The sequence below is a fragment of the Leptopilina boulardi genome, unplaced genomic scaffold (assembly GCF_019393585.1).
Source record: "Leptopilina boulardi isolate dan_hultmark-lab unplaced genomic scaffold, ZJU_Lbou_2.1 LbouV2_386, whole genome shotgun sequence".
In the NCBI taxonomy this organism is placed as follows: domain Eukaryota; kingdom Metazoa; phylum Arthropoda; class Insecta; order Hymenoptera; family Figitidae; genus Leptopilina; species Leptopilina boulardi.
The window spans coordinates 577,100-598,637 of record NW_026137958.1 but is presented as its reverse complement, the minus strand read 5'-3'; the positions used below and the strand labels follow the sequence as shown (position 1 = coordinate 598,637).

The 21,538-nt window shown below is 30.8% G+C and overlaps 1 protein-coding gene across 1 annotated transcript in view; it reads right to left on the bottom strand.

The window, feature by feature from the left end:
* LOC127288412 (uncharacterized) overlaps nucleotides 1-20,326 on the bottom strand; it is a 186,795-nt gene extending 166,469 nt beyond the window's left edge. Inside the window, exons 1-2 of the mRNA XM_051315829.1 lie at nucleotides 20,197-20,326; nucleotides 7,371-7,427 (exon numbers count right to left, since the gene is read on the bottom strand). Of these exons, the coding sequence (XP_051171786.1) occupies nucleotides 7,371-7,427; nucleotides 20,197-20,326 (187 nt within the window). The remainder of the gene's footprint in view (nucleotides 1-7,370; nucleotides 7,428-20,196) is intronic.
* Between the last annotated feature and the right edge of the window lie 1,212 nt (nucleotides 20,327-21,538).

Below are 21,538 nucleotides of genomic sequence, written 5' to 3'. Positions count from 1 at the left end.
TCCACAAGGGTTCGAATCCTTGTTTTCAAATTACAAGTCGTAAGCGTTGACAACTTTTCAATTCAAAAATTTTCGCTATTTTTGCACGAATTTCTTTATCGTATTTATCACTTTTGATGAGGAGGTAAAGAGAGGTAAACTTTCGTTATTAGTTTACAAAGTTATTCTTTTTACGAAGGCAAATTATCTGTAAGCTTTGGTCCATTACAGAGACGATGATTTCAAAGTTGGGTGATGAGCCATGAAAAAAGGAGGTGGTTTTCATAAAAGAAGGCCTATGATCTTAAAAGTGTGTTATTTTTTGTCGCTCTCTATATATATATATATATGAACATTGAAGGGTTTCTTACACGTGAGCCTTTTTAGGCCTCAAGCTCCTTTTTGGCAATTGTAAGGGGAGTATATACATGCGTTGCCCGTGCGATCTTAAAGGGACCTCTCTCTCTCCGTCCACCTGCTTTGCCATTGGGGCCTTACGCGCGTCCACTTTATTAGTATTATTATATGCACGAGAGGCGGCAACGCGCTTATATGTATGTTTAGAAATATTTCACGAACAGTTTTTTGGGGGCTTAGGTTCGAATATACACCATCCAAGGAATTCATTAATCTCTCTCGTAGCCCAAACAAGCCGGACGAACATGAACTACGTGTTTTAAACGCCTTCGCATTTTTACGAATCGAGTTCGGGGTTCGTGTCAAAAATAAAGAATATTTTTTTTTCCCCTCTATAATGATTTAGCTAAATCGGCCTCATTCGACTTGGGTTATTATTTTTTTTTCTCTCTTTTTCTCTTTCACAAAATTTATTAACCGTTCGGAAACTCGAAACTTCTATATTGAGAAGTTTACGGTTTGTTAATGAAGTTGTAAATGTACTTTTTTTTATTACTATGCAAAAAAAAATCTTCCGATTCTAAATTTTTCATTTTGAACTTTTTCTTGAGGCAAAAGAAGAGGAATATTTGATAGTTCTACGAATAAAAAGACCTATAATTAAATTCGTGTATCAATTAAAATGGCAATATAAGAATGGTTTCCAAGTCTTTTGAAAGTGGAGGGAACAAAATAATTTTTCTTTGAATTGTTCCCTTTTTCTTGCAAGATTGGATTCGAAACATTCTGGGCTTTAGTTTGGCAATATAGAAAAGGATAGAAAGAAAGAGAGAGTATATTTCAGGGTCCCAAAAGGCTTTCGTTTAATTCACAACGCTCCACCCTCTCTCGTGGCTTTATTAGGCTTTTGCATTTTTAGCCTATGAATTCATCTCCCGAAAATTAAGAACCCAATTAAAGACCCCATTAACATCTTCGTATATTCCCATTTAGACTCGATGAGGGGGATGATGATCGTTTGCAACTTTTAATGTGAAAAAGGACCATATATAGTTTTTTGCGAAACTGATTAACCCAAAAAGGTTGCATTCTTATTATACACATATATATAGAGAGAGAAGGAACATTTGCTTTATGATCATTTCTTATCGCAAACTCCTATAATATTTGAAATGAGCTCATTTTTCGTATATATAGTAAGTTGGTCTTATTCCTCTCTTGCTTTGATATCAAAATACGAGTTGAAATATATTTTAACTCATTCTGATATCTTTTTATAAAATAAAATGAAAAACAAAAAATTGTTCGGGAAATAGAAAGTAAAAGAAGATAACGAGCATTTTAGTCGGTAGCACTTCTCTTCGAGACATCAAAAAAAAAAAAAAAAAAAAAAAAGAACTTCTTATCGTACCTCAACACATTTGTTTCTTCCTTAAACGTAATAAAGTTGTCATTGCAAAAGGGTTCCGATTGATCCACCATGTTGCACATTTATCTGTTAAGTGATGATATCGTATTCCGAAAATGGAAAGAACTCGTAAGCGCCTCTTTTTTTTCATCTTTCCTCGTCTGCCGAATTTCTCCCAATAAACGTATGGTTTACAGAATGATTTGGAAATATATAAATATTCTCATTTATTTTCAATCTCAAATGGAATATATGTAAATTTGTTAATATATTCTTGGCTCCGTCAAACGTTTTACTTAAAAGGGCGGAGGAGTGCCTTTTTTTTAGTAATAAAAAGAAATTTTATCTCCAGACCCAAAATTCATAATTATTAAAAGACTTTATTAATTAGAGAATGTTCGATTGATTGGAACTTGTAGAAATCAAAATATTTTTTTTTTCATTTCATTTTTGTAAATTGAATTTTTTTAAGTATCCTGTGATTTAGAATATTGAAAGGTAAATTAAGAATTTTTTTGGGTTCCGCTTTTAAGTGAAATTTTACACATAGAATCCAAAAAGTTATTTATCTTCTTTACACCTGCGCATTGTCTTAGAAAGAAATTTTCTTTTGTCTTCCTTTTTCTTCTCCACACAGAAAATTAAAAGGCATTAAAATAAGCTGCAACGCTTATTATTATTTTAATTCAATTTTGCTTATTTTAATATCAAAATGGATTAAAATAAGCAAAATTGGATTAAAATAATAAGCGTTGCAGCTTATTTTAATGCCTTTTAATTTTCTGTGCAACGGCTCTTCCTTTAAACTAGATTTCAGTAATATATCAGCGCATCATTCCATTTTTGCGATCCAATCAATTTTACAGCAGTTTCAAATTTTGATTTTATTTATTCTTTACCCTTTTCCATAATATGTATAGTATTATTTCTAATTTTATTGATTTTGAAAAAAATAAAATTTTTTATAGGGAAAAAAAAATTAAGGGATTGCACTTGACTTCCAATTATCTGCGATAGGATTGTATGGTGATTCTGCGGGTTCTAACTGTATACAGACTCTCTCATTCCTCTCAATGATATTCATCAGTCTCATTCGTTTTGATAATTTGACCCATTAATCAGGCCTATCTAGGCTCGTGCATTCTTTTTCTCTTGTCCGGACGAAATCGATTAAAGTGATGGACTGACAAACTCGTCTGGAGGGACAGCTGTGAGAGAGAGAGAGAAAGAGAGAGAGAGAGAGAGAGAAATGTGTGGGGTTGTTTATGCAGTTCACGAGGCGCAAGCCTAAGAACTAATTCCGAGGACAATGCATCACTCGCTTTGAGAGACTGACACCGTGCATTTTAAGAGGTTGAGTGCAATAATGAGGATTTGGGTCCAGATAAATACGCACTCTGGATGCTGAGCGCCCAACCCTTATTTCACTCGAGGAATAAAATCATTCAGTAATGGTAAAAAGTATAAATGAGACTTCAATTAAAATTGAGAGAAAATTGTTCTTACTAGAGAATTAGAATAATGAGAACAAGATATCAAACTTGTCAAGGTCAGTTTCTCATAGAAACTTGTTTTTTTTTTTTTCTATATTCGGATCATCGAGCAGGTGATTCACGTCAGTGATAATATGTCCTCACATATAGGATGATCGTACATATAAATCGTTTTCAAAATTTCAAAACAGCTCCAGGCATATATATATATATAATATTAGGACCGTGCACACGTCAACGGGTGGTGCAGGCACCCCAGAGTGTTTTCACGATGCTAAATCACTTCGATTATGCTAAAACCTCGTTCAATAATGACGTGAACATAATTATATGGAAAATAATTAATTTTCAAAAATTCTTAGTGAAGAATTAACTTCAATATGTAATAAATTTAAACACCCAATTTGCATTCGCTTTTGGAAAAAATATTTCGAATTTCTTCTTTTAGAAGAGAAGCAACTTCAAAACAAAAAAAAAAAATAGAAACCAAAGGAAACAATTTAAAAGAGGGAACGAAAGAATTGAGGTCCTTAAATTCTTTTTATTTGGACTATTTTTGTCGCCCAGACTACTAAAAAGGCGTGCCTAAACAATGAAGTTTATGGCAATAGTATGCCATTAAAACAATCATCGGTCGCCAAAGCGCGAGCGCTTCTTTATATATATATATAGGGGATGCAAATTTAGCTCGAGAAACACAATGGCTTTCTGACGCAAAACCATGGCAGTAAATACCAGTATAATTGCCATTCTCAAAAGTTAAAGCCTCCCCTTGCTTTTCAAACGCACCTTTTTTTACATATTTCTCCGCATGCAAATTTTCCGCCTAATGCCCATAAATTGAAACCAAATAACTATACAAAAATTTCTAATTTTCATTTCTCTGTGAAGAGAGATTCGAAGGCATATTCAACGAGTGCGCCTTTTGGAATACTTTTGGCAAGCCGTAGCTTGAATTTTAGAGCGAATCGAATGAATGAAATCGAAGAAATAACGGAATTCCATGTTGTCCGAAGCGAATTCCAAAGTGAGAGAAAAAAAAAGAGATATGTATATACTAATACCAGAATCACAAACTAATGACCATATCGTAAAATCTTGGCTTGCAATTAAATGCATCTTTCACGGTAGATGATACCTCGCGCCTTTATTGGCAAAAGTCTGCGCGAGATATCTATACTTAATTGCTTTTTGCAAATCGTTATTCATTAATTCCAGTTCCATGCTTCAAATTTTTACTACTCTATAATTTTTTAATAACTTAAAACTTTTCTTCTATTCGCTAAAGACTTTCATCTAAAAACTTTCATTTGAAATATCCAAAAGTAAAAACAAAAGTATAGACTTTTTATATATGGACCTTCAAAAAATAAGGAGCGGATGTCGATAATTTTTGAATACATATGTGAGAAGCATTCACACCAAAGGAAAAATCACGGGTCCAAAACGAATTGCATATACGTTCGTGGCGCCTCATTCAACCAAATGGCCAATTCGTGTTTGCAGATTGCTTCTATCTCGGCACCCTGTCAAGGTTTTAGATTGTCGTTTCCTCTTTCCGCTCGGAAACAAGACAAAAAAAAACCAAAGAAAGAAACAGTCTGTTTAGTCCAGAGGAATTATTCCATTAACCCATTGAGAAAAAATTAGTCACGCTCATTTTGTGTATAAAAAATGAAAAAGTATTTTGTAAATTAAAAATAAAATATCGTTTCACTAGTATTTGAAAAGAGTGTAAAAAAATTAAAAACGAAAAAATAAATTAATACACGAAAAAATTCAACATGACAAAGAGTTAAGGAAATCAAATTGAATTCTATTGATAAAAATAAATATGCTTTTACAAACAATTTTTTTTTAATCTTTAGAATTTCTTTTCAAGCATTTTTTTTCCCCCCGTCCCAAACTATTTTGAAAATAAAAATTAAAATCTCTTTTCTCTTTCATATAAATCTTGCAACGTCATCACGAATCTCAAGTGCATCATTTTTCTGTCTCCACGCTCTCAAACTATAAAATTTCAATTATGCCATGGAGTTTTCCATGGGCTGGGCCGAAAAATTGATCTTACAAGGTCCATAAAAAATCATCGAAACGAGAACAATGCGAAACAAAACCATCATCAATTCGATTGTAATCAAAATTGATTTACTGCCTCTTTTTATTTCTATATTGTTTCATAATCTTTTTTAGAACTATATATATCAATCATTCTATTGTTTTAAAAAGTAATAGAAAAGAAAATTAAAATTAATCATTAAGTATTTTTGTTGGTGAATATAAGTTAAATAGAAATATACAATGCTTATTCATGCACAAAGGAAATTGCAAAAATCAACTATATACTAGTAAAGATAAATGGGAGATAATTCCATCATTTTCTGCTAACAATAGTTTTGCGGTTAAGAAAGCGCTCCGATAATCCGCAGAATTTCTGCAGCAGATGCAAAGAAATATTTCCGCAATGTGGTTTTTCCAGAAAATTTAACATTAAGCATTTTGTAATTAATACGTTAGTCTCGGTGGGAACCGGAGCTTGTGGTCACGTTCCAACTGACCGCTTAACCCCAAACTATTAAGAATTCTACAATCATATTAAATTTAGCTCGTTTTAGAAATTACAAAAAGGGGGACATTTACAAAAAAAAAATGTCGACAAAAGTATTTTTCTCAATAAAAGTTGAGAAAAAATTTTTTTTTGAAATAAAATTAATACTTCTTGGTAACAAGATGCAAAAATTTCCATGATTTACCATCTATTTACAACAATTGCTACTCAATTTTATTGAATTGCAGGTAATCAAAACTTGGATCAAAAGAAATAAACACACATCATGTGTGTATAAAATTTGTATTATTGAAAAATAGGAGTCGATTTTTTTTTTTTAATCCGGAGAGATAATGTATGGCTATATAGATACATAATAAGAAGCAAGTGTGGCAAAAATTTTGGCGCTACTGTATATATTGGGAAGCTACCCCAATTTCTCTCGTCTACTATATATATATATATACTAGATGGGCAAAGCGATCGGTCGAAATTGCATCATAACTACCAACTTGTGGCCTTAATCACCGAGCCAAATTCTCCACGCGCAAGCAAAAAACGAATCAGCATTCAAGACGTGATTTTAATGACTCCTCGGCTCTATCATAATATCAAAAAGTATAACGAACGCTTCGCACATAATCGCCCAGACACATCTGCAACGCTAATAATTAATTCGGAAATTCCTCTGATCACACGTGACATGTTTAACTATTGCTTGTTATAGGATATGTATTCTATATATATAATTAGACGCACATATTGTTTTTTTTTTTTCTAGAGTAATTACAACGAAAATAGAAAAAAAGTTATTATTTTTTCTTGGAGTTTACAATTCTTTTTTTTCCATACTTTATGAAAACGGAACTAAATTTTTAAGAAAACTAAAAAAATTAGAAACTGGAATATAATGAGCATCATTTTTTGCTATAATCTGCAAAATCTAAATGAGGATTAATTTTTTTTCAGCGGAATAATATGCAGCCTAATTGACGCTCTCTGAGGAATATTTTTGCGAATATACATAACTCATACGCGAAATTCTCATTTAATGACTTATCGTTTTGACCGCGTGAAGCCTTTAGCGTCACTCGCAACCCAGCTATTAAATTCAAGAATCACGCCTTTCAAGGAAGAAAAAAAAATCTGTTAAAAAATCATCTTTTCTGCTTAAACGATTTCTAATATCCACTGCTAATTACTTCCTTATAAAAGAACGCCCAACACTTTCATATACATAGATATTTTCTACACGCAATTTCTATTTCTCGAATTAAAACAATAATTCTCTGCGAATGAATTTTTTTTTTCTACAAAAATTTTATCTTTCATCGAATCAAATATGTTTGATAATAATTTTTCGAGTCTTGTCTATCAAACATTCCCATCGAATTTACATAATACTTTTGTTCAAGGCAAATTATTGCATTTCGTTTTGATGTAACTTCAATAATAATTTTAAAAATTTAATTAATTTTTCCGATAAAATATATAAATTTTTGTATTTAAAACACAAAAAGAAACTTTTAAAAAAAATTGCGTTAATATTTTTAATAAAAAATTTGAATATTGTAATATTTCCTACCTTGAAGTTGTTGTCCTGCACCCGATCTACATCCTGGAGCTGCTTTCGCGAATTTATCTGAAACAATAAAATATATATTTAGAAAAATTATAGTGTTTTTAAAAAAAAAATTAAATCTTTTAGAAATATTTTGAGAAATTAAAAAAAAAGACTAAGAGACTCATATATTTATCATATAGGAAGAAATTTACAAATCATTATATCGAAATTTACCATAAGGATATAGTATAATTTCTGATACAAATTGATCAAGCGTACGTGACCAACAGAGGAGCATTTCATCTTTCAATTCGTTGATATTAAAACCGAATAACCAACCTCATATTTATTGAGGTGTTAAGCCAATAATGGATCACGTTCATAATAATTTGATTGGAACTTCTTAATATATATACGACTCAATATATTTTTCTTTTTAAATTCGATTTCTTTGAAACTTTTTTCACACGCTTTTAATAATTAATGTTAAAATAACTGTTGAAAAATATAAAAATCAAAGATACTCTCTATATCTGAATTAGTAAAAATGTTTACTAATTTGAATTAGTGACTCACTTTTTGCTTCTGAATTAGTAAAATTTTACTAATTATTCGTAACTTTTACTAACAATTAGTAAAATTTTACTAATTATTCGTAACTTTTACTAACAATTACTAAAATTTTACTAATTATTCGTAACTTTTACTAACAATTAGTAAAATTTTACTAATTCTGAAGCAATAAGTGAGTCACTAATTCAAATTAGTAAACATTTTTACTAATTCAGATTTAGAGAGTATATAAAAAATTATATACCTAAGATATAAAAAAAAATAAAATACAATAAAATAGTTAATAGTTAAGAAAATAAATTGTAAAAAAATCGATTTGAACTTTCAATCGAAAAAAAAGAAAGAAATATTTAAAGAAAGATTTTGTTGATTGGATTACGCAATCCCAATATTTCAAGGAGCACCTTCGCTCACTTATCTAAAATCAATATAGCTTCCTTATTGACAATCTTATCAGACTCTTGCACTCCATACTATAAAAATTCCAATGTCGAGATTATAACAGTAGTAGGTCTAGACGGTGGCGTATTTTAACAATACAATGTCTTTTATTTAAAAAAAAAAAAATTAAAACACCAATCGCGCATTTGATCCTCTGAATTAAAATCCTTAATACCAAATCATTTCTAAACTTTCTTTAGAATTTTTCTAAGATTTAATTTTTTACCAATTTCAAAATTTAATTTTTTTAAAAAATTTCCTATTAAAAAAATCCCAGGTGGAAAAATTAACATTACTAACGTTACTAATATTACTAACGTTACTAATGTTACTAACGTTAATACCTATAAAAAAAATTAAGAAACTGGTTCTAATTTGTATTTTTGCAGAAACTTGTCGAAAATCGACCACCAGGAAGTATTTAATGTTCTTACCCGCACTTTTTATAATTTTCATTCCTATTATCACTTCCACTTTTTTATTTTCATTACCGTTTCCACTTTCACTTTTTCTAATTCTCATTCCCATTTTCACTTCCACTTTTTATAATTTTCATGCCCATTTTCACTTCCACTTCCACTTTTTCTAATTCTCATTCGCACTTCCATTCCCACTTCCACTCTTTCTAATTCTCATTTACACTTTCACTTTTTCTAATTTTCATTCCCGTTTTCACTTTTTTATTTTCATTACCACTTCCACTTCCACTTTTTCTAATTTTTATTCCCACTTCCCTTTTTCTAATTTTCATTCCCACTTCTAATTTTCATTAGCTGTTGCCATTTCGACTAAAACTCTTTCTAGTTTCCATTTACACAACCATTTCCACTTTTTTTAATTACAATGGATGGAAATTAAAAAAAGTGAAAGTGGTAATGGAAATTTAAAAATTAGGAATGAAAGTGGGAGTGAAAATATAAAAAAGTTGTAATGAAAATAAAAAAGTGGAAGATGAAATTGGAATGAAAATTGGAACAAGTGGAAGTGGGAAGGAAAATTAGAAAAAGTGATAGTTGCAATGAATATAAAAAACTGGAAGTGGAAATAAGAATAGGAATAAAAATTAGAAAAAGTGAAAGTGGCAATGAATATAAAAAAGTGAAAGTGGAAATGAAAATTAGAAAAAGTGGCAGTGAAGTGGGAATGAGAATTAGAAAGAGTAGAAGTGAGAATGGAAGTGCGAATGAGAATTAGAAAAAGTAGAAGTAGAAATGGTAATGAAAATTATAAAAAGTTTTAGTGGAAGTGAAAGTGGTAATGGGAAAGTAGTGGCAAAGTTTCTGTGAAAATATATTTTAGAAACTCTTAATTTTTTTATAGGTACTAACGTTAGTAACATTAGTAACGTTAGTAACGTTAATTTTTTCACCTGGGATGGATTATTATTTTTCCAACGACCTTGAAATATTTTCATGCATTTTTTTCTTTAATACCATTTTGAGATTTAAAAAAAAAAAACTACAATAAGCTGCGCCCTTTTATGGCAGCTTATAATTTTATTATTATTATTTTTATTGTAATTATTATTTTTGATTGTTATTGTTATTATAATTGTTATATTCACTGTCGCTGGCATTGTTATATTCATGTCGATGAACACTGGGTAAATACTGTCGGTAAATCGTGTTCCGGTTGATGGTTGGTAAGTGACGCTTCGGATGTGCCCTCCAAACGCCCTCAAAAGCATTCAACGCGCTCATTAACTTCCGGTGCGAGGCGCTCGGATGCACCTTGACTTTAGCTTAAAATCAAAGTATAGAAGCTATTCTCTCTCTCTCTCTCCTTTTCTCATCTTCACCTTCATATATTCTCTTTCCACTTTTTCAACAAAGAAGTCAGTTGGGTGCATTGTACACAAAACAGGTTCATATCCCTCCAGAAATGATTACGAATTTCTTGTATTAAAAAGAGATGAGAGAAAAGTGAAATCTCACATTTCTAAATTCTTCATTTTTTTTCACAAATATTTTTTTTCTCGATTTTATTTGTATATTTTTTTTTTTGTTTCCAATATTTTAATTTAACGTAAACAATTTTTTCTAGTGTTAGAAAGTTGTTTTTCTTTTTTTGTTCGACTGTTGAATATTAATAAACTGTATATAATTATATTTATAGAAAAGATAAGGGGGCTTTTTATCAAGTTTTCGGCTTTAAGAATCCATTTTCGATATTAAAAAAAAAAATACTGAGCTCATTAATATACGAACTGTTATCGTTTTAGGTAATAAATTAGCAAAAGGACTCATATTGCCTTTCATTGACGGCAATATAAAATTTCATAGACGACAGAAGGTTATCTCGAATATGCATGCCGGTTTCAGCTTCTTCAAGTATAGATGAGATTTTTAAAAATTTCATCACTTCTACTTTTCAAATAGTTTTATAAATCCACACTTTGCTCTTAACTCTATCAAAAATATGCGTGTAGGAATTTAATAAATGATAATAGTACCGTACTCTAAAACTGTAATAGTTTCCTAAAAATATTTATCTCATGTTAATTTCAAAATTTTTACAAAACATTCTTTTTATTTGAAAAAATATTTAATTTAAAAAATTTCTTTAAATTTTTTTTTTTTGCTCCCAAATCTATTTGATATTAAAATGTTTAAAGTATGTATAATAATTTGAAACAAAATTATTTACTATTATCAGTGTGTGGCAATTAATAACATGTAAATAATTCTAATAAAGAAAGATTGCACATATGGGATTATCATTTCATTGGATTATACTGCATTTTAAGAGAATTTTAACCGCATGCTAATACTTAATGATTCAGGGAGAAGAAAACTTTTAAATTTCCAGGTACCTGCAAAATTTTACGCAGACGAGATAAAAGCCTGGTTTAATTGCCAGGAGAAGGCCAGCTGTTGAAACGAAGTGGAAAGTGTACTCGGATACTACGTACCACCACATAAACGCCTAATTACTTCTTTTCTTATCTGTATATATGTATATATATATATATATATATATATATATATATATTCTCACAAAAATAGTACAAGTCCCTTATCGTCTGAAAGCACTTTTTATCGAAGATGTTAGAGATCTCGACATTTACTGTTGCCAGGAACCATCTCCGGTATAATTAGCTAATTGTAAAGCTTCCCAATAACAAGAAATACCGCATTGCTTTTTTCAGATTCTCTTGAAAATATATATATATATATACAAGAATGGAAGGACAACCACCGTCTCTTAAACAAATTTCAACCAACTTTACTGCCCATTAAAATACGTATTTTACACGATACGAAACTACACTCGACATTCATTTTTTTATACCCCCCTCGAGAAATTAACAATTAATACATTTTTTCTCAGCTCAAATTACGAAAAATATTTTAATTAATTCTGACTCGTGAAATGTGTCTTCTTTTTTAATGCCACACAAAAGGTAACAATAATTTAAATTTACAATAAATTTTTCGGGGGATAAAATTTGAATTGAAAAAATGTACACAAAATAAAAACTTATATTAACACAGAAAATTATAAGGTATTAAAATAAGCTGCAACGCTTATTATTTTAATCCAATTTTGCTTATTTTTATAACAAAATGGATAAAAATAAGCAAAATTAGATTAAAATAATAAGCGTTGCAGCTTATTTTAATGCCTTTTAATTTTCTGTGAAATAAATATTTAATTGAAGCAAATAATTTTTAGTTTTCCAGACGGACAAAAAAGGAATTGCTTACAGATGCTAACTAAATGTTTGCTATCGGATCTATCAAAATTAGTAGCCACAACTAAATTTTTTTGCTATGACAACGAAAAAGTTTGCAGTTAAAAAAATAATTTCAAACTATTTTGATTTAATTTAAATAAAAATAACCTTTGGGAAAAAAATTTTTTTTTCTGCGTAGTATTTTAAAACGCCTTTACTCGTATCCTGAAAGATATAAAAAATTTGTCTTATATTATATATATATATATAATTAAAAGAGATCATTGACCCTCATATGAGCCCGCACCGGCTCCATTGCCACTGAATTAAACTCAAGTGACATATATTATCAAAGAAGTATCAGAAATGATAAATATACAAGATATCAGCAGGAGTTTCCACACATCTTTCCGTAATTCATCGGAGTTAATCTTTTTTTATCTTGCACACGTGATTACGTGACTATATAGACGCTCCAAGGGTCAGTAAAGGAAGGACGTGATAAACTCAATTCCCTTTTGCTGATGAAATTTACCGACCTCATCCTTCTGATACAATTTTTTTTTTTTTTTTATTCCATCTTCTTTTATTTAATCCTCCTCCTTTTTTCTTTCTCCCCCGGATGTTCTTCAATTTTTCCCCCACCCCCCCTTCTTAACCTTCCATAAAGATTGTCGTAAAAGTGTCTGCGTGTGCCACTATCTTTAATCTTTGACCCATGGCGCTTCTTATATTTCTTCTGAGTGTTCGAAAAACATGCTCTCTAACGGCCTAACGTTATCGGGCTGTGTGCAGGGGGCATCGAGGCTATCCGACCGACGGGGTTATACCATTCGACCCAAGACGAACTCTCGCAATTTCCCAACCATCGAAGGCTGTACAGTCAATAGACAAAGTCATTTGTTATATATAGTTCTTTGAAATTTCATACTTTTACTAAAAAGAAAAAAAAAGAATTTTTTAGTAAAAAAATATATGGAAATTAATAATTTTAGTCAATTTTAATTATCAATAATGTAGATACGGTAATTTACACCGAAAATTTAAATTTGTTCGATCAAACAAATATTGAATCATTTATTTATTTATCAAAATCGACTAAAACTGTGAAAGATGTTCTCCTTTATTTTCTATTTTTGTTGGCATGATTAAAGTTACTGTAGATACGCTTATCTCAGTTAGAATTTCACGAAAAATATTGTAGATACGGTAACTAAGAAGCATATATATATCTAGTGTAGATAATGGAGAGGCGCATTAATTTTCTCCAAATCTTAAATTAACGTCAATATTTGATTATTAAACCAAATTTTATTTTGAATACGAGACATTTACATACTAAGAAGCAACAAAAAATATAACTAATTCTTATAAATCACATTAGTATTATTATATGTACTCTCTAAATTTGAATTAGTAAAATTTTTAACTAATTTGAATTAGTGACTCACTTTTTGCACGGAGAAAAATGAGTTTGCTATTATATGGATAGCGAATTTTTAGCTTTAGTAACTAATATTTAGCTGCCACAGCAAAACATGTTAGCTTTGGAAGATAATTATTAGCTGTATTAGCTAACAATAATTGCTATCCATATAATACAATTGTGGTTAGCTAAGGTAACTAAATTTTAACTAATATAGCTAACTATTTTTCTCCGTGTGCTTTAGAATTAATTAAATTTTTCTAATTCGTAAATTTTTTTTTACTATTAATTACCCAGGTGAAAAAATTAACGTTACTGACGTTACTAATGTTACTAACATTACTAATGTTACAAAAGTTAGTACTTATCAAAAAATTAAGAGTTTCTAAAATATATTTTCACAGAAACTTTGTCACTACTTTCCCATTACCACTTTCACTTCCACTTAAACTTTTTATAATTTTCATTCCCATTTCCACTTATACTTTTTCTAATTCTCATTCGCACTTCCATTCTCATTTCTACTCTTTCCAATTCTTATTCCCACTTCACTTCCACTTTTTCTAATTTTCATTCCCATTCCTATTTCCACTTCCAGTTTTTTATATTCATTGCCACTACCACTTTTTCTAATTCTTATTCCCACTTTCACTTCCACTTCCACTTGTTCCAATTTTCATTCCCATTTTCACTTCCACTTTTTTATATTCATTGACACTTTAACTTTTTCTAATTGTAATTAAAAAAAGTGGAAATGGTTGTGTAAATGGAAATTAGAAAGAATTTAGTCGAAATGGCAACAGCTAATGAAAATTAGAAGTGGAAAAAATGGGAATAGAAGTGGGAATGAAAATTAGAAAAAGTGGAAGTGGAAGTGGTAATGAAAATAAAAAAGTGAAAATGGGAATGAAAATTAGAAAAAGAGGAAGTGAAAGTGAAAATGGGAATGAGAATTAGAAAAAGTGAAAGTGGAAACGGTAATGAAAATAAAAAAGTGGAAATGATAATAGAAATGAAAATTATAAAAAGTGCGGGTAAGAACATTAAATACTTCCTGGTGGTCGATTTTCGACAAGTTTCTGCAAAACTACAATTTAGAAACAGTGTCTTAATTTTGTTATAGGTACTAACGTTAGTAACATTAGTAACGTTAGTAATATTAGTAACGTTAGTAATGTTAATTTTTCTACCTGGGTATAGTTAAATTTTTCTAATTCGTAAAATTTTTTTTTACTATTAATTATAGTTAAATTTTACTAATTCAAAAACAAAAAGCGATTCACTAATTCTAGTTAAAATTTTTACTAATTCAGATTTAGAGAATAATTCTAGAATTAGGCACTTTCTAAATTTGAATTATTAACCGTTTTAGCTAATTCTTAGTCAAAATTAACTAATTATTAATAGAAAAAAAGCCCTTAGCAATCGATGCTAAGGAAAAACGGGCATGGTAACGGTTGTCATGGAAACGGTTGTTATGAAATCGGTTGCTATGGTAACTGTTACCATGGAAACCACACGAGTGTACGACGGACGGACGCTAAAGCGAAACTATAAAGATTTCGGCTCTGAGCCACACAGACAAAAACCTAGTCTCATTTTTGTTGCAAATCAAAATGAGCCAATGCTAAACGACATAGACAGTGGCGCCACCAACCTGGTCCATTTTTGTTGCACATCAAAATGAGCCGCCTACACGGCTCATTCTGAGTTCAGTTTTTTTTTCTGTGAACAAAAAACCCTAAAAAACGAAATTAAGTATAAAACTAAAGCCAAATTACATATTTGTCATTTTTTTTTCATATCCATCGAATTTTTTTACATACATTTTTTGAAAAACCAATTATGGTTTTTATTGTTAAAAAAAACAATTGAATTCCCCACTTTTTTTCTCTTATCAGAACATCCAGAAAAGGAATTAAATCAAGAGATTTATTTCAATAGTCCCCTCCCCATCGACGAATATCTAATGAAAATGCGTTGGAGACGCGACGATCGATATAAAAGGCAAAATGAGGCAGACATGGCGTGACAATTAAAATAAAAAACAACGAAAAAAAAAAAAGAAATGGGGGAGTATCAAAAGAGGAGCGTCAGTGAGTGACGAAGCGAGTCGGTCAGTGTAATCTCAATGATCGTCGGACCAACTGGTTTGAGTTTGTTGGGGTTGGCCGGTTGGTTTGGCCCAGTGGAGCGGACACCCGGAGGAAGCGCGTCCGTCGGAACGTGGCACGCTTTGTACACCGAGTACATGTATACGCACACGATCACGGATATGAGCCGATAGAGAGGGATAAAGTGAAAAACGATAAAAAAAAAAAGAAGAAGAAAGAAAGAAAGGGAGAGAAAATGAGGGGTCTACAAAGTACTGAACTAAAAAGGGGAACTGCGCACCACTAGCCGGAACCGTTCATGAATCCATGAATCTATGATCGCTTTAATCTCATCTCCCACCTTTCAATCATTCACCATAACGCACAGATTCGAGGATGTAAAAATAATATTCAGATAATTGAAAGAATTTTTTTTTTTTGCAAATTTAACTCTTACACGGAAAAAAAATTTATTGTGGCACTACTCCCGAGGCGAAATTTAAGCCCTAATTTACAAGGAGTAAAGTAGAGTTAAACAGACCCTCTTTAGCTTCCTCAACTAGTCGCAAATTTCCCTTTCTTCCACGTTTGGATTTAAAGTAGGGTCTAAAAATTGATTAAAATATTGAAAATTTTGAAATTGCTCTAATTCTATTAATTTTTTGAAAACGCTTCAAAATATGTTAATTCCAGTTTTTAAAGGGTAATTAAAGAAATATTGTGTGAAGAAAAAATTCATTTTGCTTTAATCAAAATAATTAAGAGTTTTTTTTTTTTTGCATTTTTTTGTACTTTTTTAATCGAACTAGACCCTCTTTAGCTTCCTGAACCAGTCGCAAATTTACCTTTCTTCCACGTTTGGATTCAAAGGAGGGCCTACGGGAGTCTACAAGATCGTAAAGAGGGCCTATTTAGGTTCTAAGGGAAGCTAAAGAGGATTCAAATTTCGCCTCGGGAAAGCTCCGGACAAAAGTAACATTGTCAAACTCATCTCACGCTGCAAATTTAAAAATCGTCAAATTCCTTTAAAGAAAGTTGGAATATTTTTTTATTTTTAAAGTGTAAAAAATTGGCTTTCTTTTAGTTCCAATGTACATGATTTTTATATATATATACTCTTGATGGGTAAGGATGGGTAGTGTTCCGTTGGGTAGAAATAGTCAGTAATGTTCATACCCCAAGACGAGCGGTAAATTATTAATGGTTGCGCATTCTAATAATGTATATATACGGTTGCCGAATAATGTCAAGGATAACATGTGCATTGCAGAACGGCAGGTGTATATACATCATATATATATATATATATACAGTACCGGCATTGGCCATATACTATCTTCAGGAAACAATAAACTTATTGAAATTTAGAATTTCTTTTTATTAATAATAAACCTGATTAGTTACGCACTCTCTTTTAAATTATACAATACACGGAAAAAAATTTATTGTCGTAACCACAACTTCAATTTTAGAATATAGACAAATGTGATGCGTCGTGAAAAAAGGGACCTTAGAAGGAAAAAATTTTCAAGTGTAAATACACAAAGAAAATTAAATCTTAATGCAAACCAATGATTTTTAAGCATCATCACTCGTGAAGAAAATTTGACCGGGCCCTGGTCAGGCCCAGACCAGGCACGACCGGGGCCAGATCTGGCAAACTGATCTGGGCCCGATCGAAATGAAACAGGGAACCCATGCCAATTTTCCTGATCTGGAATCCTGGTCGGGACCCGACCAGGGCCATGGTAATTTGCCCGATCTTATAGTAATTGTAATTTTCAATAAATTATAATTATTTATCTCTAATTGATAAAGAAAACAATAAAATTAATCAATATTATTTTATTTTATGAACCTGCATTTAAAAAAAACACCTTATAAAATGAAAATGAAATAAAAGTTGAAAAAAATTATTTGAATAATTGTTTCGTTTACTCTCTAAATCTGAATTAGTAAAAATGTTTAGTAATTTAAATTAGTGACTCACTTTTTGCTTATGAATTAGTAAAATTTTACTAATTATTAGTAACTATTACTAACAATTCACTGTAAGAAAGAAAGGTATTAATTTAATACCGACTTCAGGTACGAAATTGTCATTTGGTTCTATTTTGATACCAAAAAACCGGTACTGTTTTAGTACTTTCTTTTTACAGTGTTAGTAAAATTTAAGAGAGACTCACCTTTGCTTTAGAATTAGTTAGATTTTACTAATCGTTAGTAAAAGTTACTAATAATTAGTAAAATTTTACTAATTCACAGAAATTTAAAAGGCATTAAAATAAGCTGCAACGCTTCTTATTTTAATCCAATTTTGCTTATTTTAATCCATTTTGGTATTAAAATAAGCAAAATTGGATTAAAATAAGAAGCGTTGCAGCTTATTTTAATGCCTTTTAATTTTCTGTGTTCATAAGCAAAAAGTAAGTCACTAATTCAAATTAGTAAACATTTTTACTAATTCAGATTTAGAGAGTAAAAAATGTCATAAAATGCTATAAATGCATTTTCACTAGTTTTTTACAAATTTTACAAATGGCAACCAGGCCTGGCCCTGGTCAGGCCCATAGTAATTTACTAACCCGGGGCCAGAACAGGAAAACGGATCAGGGCCAGGTCGGTAATCGGGATGAAAAGTGGCAATTTCTACACGGGCAGATTTTAATCATACAGCAACGAAAAGAAACTTTTAATTATGGTAAAACTGTCATAAACATAACCTATATAATTCGTTTGCTTCTAAGGTCGCTTTCTTCGCGACGCGTCACAAATTGTAAAAAAAAACTGCTGTAAACAAAGAAAATAGTGTTTCCAACAAGGCAAATTACAAAACAATAATCGGTTTTTTTTCACAAAAAATTTTCGCGTACACAAAAAATTTTGTTCTGCTCACAAGTTTGATTTGTGTATTTCCCGAAATCATCTGTTTTGTAGAGACTACAACTGCAGTTTGTCCATGAGATTCTAAACATAACATAAGAAATTTTTTTCCGTGTATTTTTTCATCAAAAAAAGATAAGATTTTTCTCATCAAGGACCCGTGTAGAAATTGCCCTATCAGGGCCCTAGTTGGGAATGAAACGCCACATTTGGTCAGGGCCAAATCAGGGCAACCAGAAAATGTGGATTTCCTAATCCGGGCCACATCAGGCGCGGGGTTTTATTCCCTAATAGGGCAGCCTGATCCGGCCCCGATCTGGTCCCTGGAAAAATTTATCCAATTTATTTTATTGTTTGTAAACCGCATTTTATACGAAAGTATGTATAATTAAAATTGTTAAATTTAAAAAGCACAAAATCACATCATGTATTTTAAATTTCTCCAAGTGTAACGCAAATTTTAATATCAACGTCAAGTAAATTTTCAAAGTTAGAGTTTCTACTATGTAAGCATAGTTATTTTTAATTTCCATATATAATTTTTTACTCTTTTTATATACAAAATTTCCTTTTTGCATAGAATTCGAGTATTTTTTCCATGCTGTCAAAGAATTATACCAAACTTCAAAAATGTTTAAATTGAAAATTATTTTTAATATAATAATTTTATTTCCCCTCGAATTTTTATATCCGACTTTACATCGCAGCCTGAAATAAATTTTCATTGCGAATATATATCACGTGAATGTTTTACGTAATGTTCATATAATATAAATCCTGACCTATTTTCTGATCATATCGCACACTGAAAGGTAGCAAAATTTATTATCATTTCCTGGATTCTTGGGAATTTTCAAAGATTTCAAACATAATGCTTGATCGTTGGTGTAGATCAGACATAATGTAACGATCGCGAAATGATTTGATCTCGAGAAGTTGAATATAATCGCGAGAGTGTTGAGAAACGGCAGCACGACGAACATGCGGGGAACTGATGTTCTCTCTATATATATATATTGTATATTTAAAACCGGGGATGATAGCCTGGCTTTTCTGGTTTCCAGGCCAACTGTAGGTTATTGTTTAATGGGTATGTACACTTAAAAGCAAGTGTTTACGCATCGTAAGATAAATCGAGTACAACACTACGTGTGGGGTTTTGATAATTTTGCGATCGTTTGCACGAGGCCTGCGTCAAAAGGAGCACGTGTGCGTCTGAAATTATCAGCCGCATTGATAAGTCTCGTGCATGTCTTTTTATACCGTCACTCGATCGAGTTCAACAAATAACTTTTCAAAAGAAGGGGGAACATGCGGATGATAAATTTGAAAGAAAGAAAGAAAGAAAGATTGAAAAAAAACAACACACGCACACATAAAAAGAAAAAATTATCTCAAGTAAAGTAAATAGACTTCCACAATTTTTACTCTCCTGATATTAATTTTGCAAGAAAACTTTCCACAATATTTTCTTAACTTTTACTTCTTTTTGAAAAATTTTTTTTTTCTTTGTAAAATAACATCAGAAAACAAATTATAATAAAATAATTAGAAAAATATTGAAGAAAGTAATTCTCGACATGTAGAAATTTCTCGCGAATGACATCACGAGTTAAAATAATTGCGAATACTTGACTTAATTTTCTCAAGGGGGAATTTTTTTTGGTTTTTTTTTGTCTTATTTTTTACAGGTTCTTAAAGATTTTGACCCCATATTGCTCTGGGCTCACGAGTTTGACCGCGCTTTTAACATACGTTGAGCACCCTCAAGTGGGGTTAATTGTTCGTCGTGCGGCAAAGCTATTTCTCGAGTCGTCCTCTTTGTATTACGAGTTCGAAAGATCGTGGGTGCGTGCGCCACTGTGACGGCGTATATTATATACATAGCGAACTTTGCCTCTTCCGGAACTATGCTCTACTGGCTAGTTCAACTAATCGAAAAAACGATGAATGAGAAAATATAACAATAGAAGAAAATACGTATAAAGAAATACCCCCAGAAATTGACTATTGGACAATTTTCCTCTAATCAATGAAAACATTTCCCTCAGGAAAAGAAAGAATTACTTGGAACAGCCAAATGTTTTACTGTAGTTGCAAAAATTTTACATGTTTTAGGTATAAATATTTTTTCCATGCTTAATTTCAACATTACTTTTAATTTCTTAATTCTGACAAAAAAAAGGGAGTTTTTCTTCTAAAATTAAATTCCTCTTCACAATACAGATTAATAAAAAATTTAATATAATAAGAATTTAATAAGAAATAAAAATTGAATTTCCCAAAAAAGACTTTGTATTAAAAATTATAAAAAGTAATTTTACAATCAAGATTCGTTTATTTTTTGAATGTAAAGCATCGCTCTTAATTTTGTACAGTATATAGACTTTTGTCCCCTCGACGCGGCGTTTACGCAGATGATTTATGGGATCTTGAATCGAATCGCGCGTTGATTATATTCATGCAAGGGGAAAGAATTTGTTCTTTAATTGCTCAATTCTGGATCGGTCCAAGAGCTTAATTGGCGAATCGTTATTCACCCTCAACCTTACGACGACCAGCTTTTAATTCACATATTAGCGTCTTCTACCATCGGATATAATTACTTTCCAACGTTATACTGAGTCATTAATATTCGCATAGAGGACCTGCTCTCCTTCTTTCTCTCTCTCTCTCTCACACACACACACAATTTCCAACCAATCGACAATATGTACTTCGAACTTTGAATCGATCCATCAAACGAGAGTTGACAGCCACGCGCGAAATTCTTGATTGGAAACATTTTTCAATTTCTATACAATGAAGTTCTCTTTGCGGTGTATGTATATCTTTTTTTTTGCAGATCGAGATTATTTTGCATTTCGATAATGACCTTGGATATCAGTTTCCTATCTATATATATATAAATGTAATTTTTTTTAAATTGTCCTGATATAATTAAGTTATACGCTATATAAAATATAAATAAGAATTTTGACAGTTGAATTATTAGGTTATTAAATATATATATGATACTTTTTATTTCACAATCAGTTTTATCTAAAATTGTTCATTCAAGCGGTAGTTTAATATATTAATGTTCATAAGGTAAATC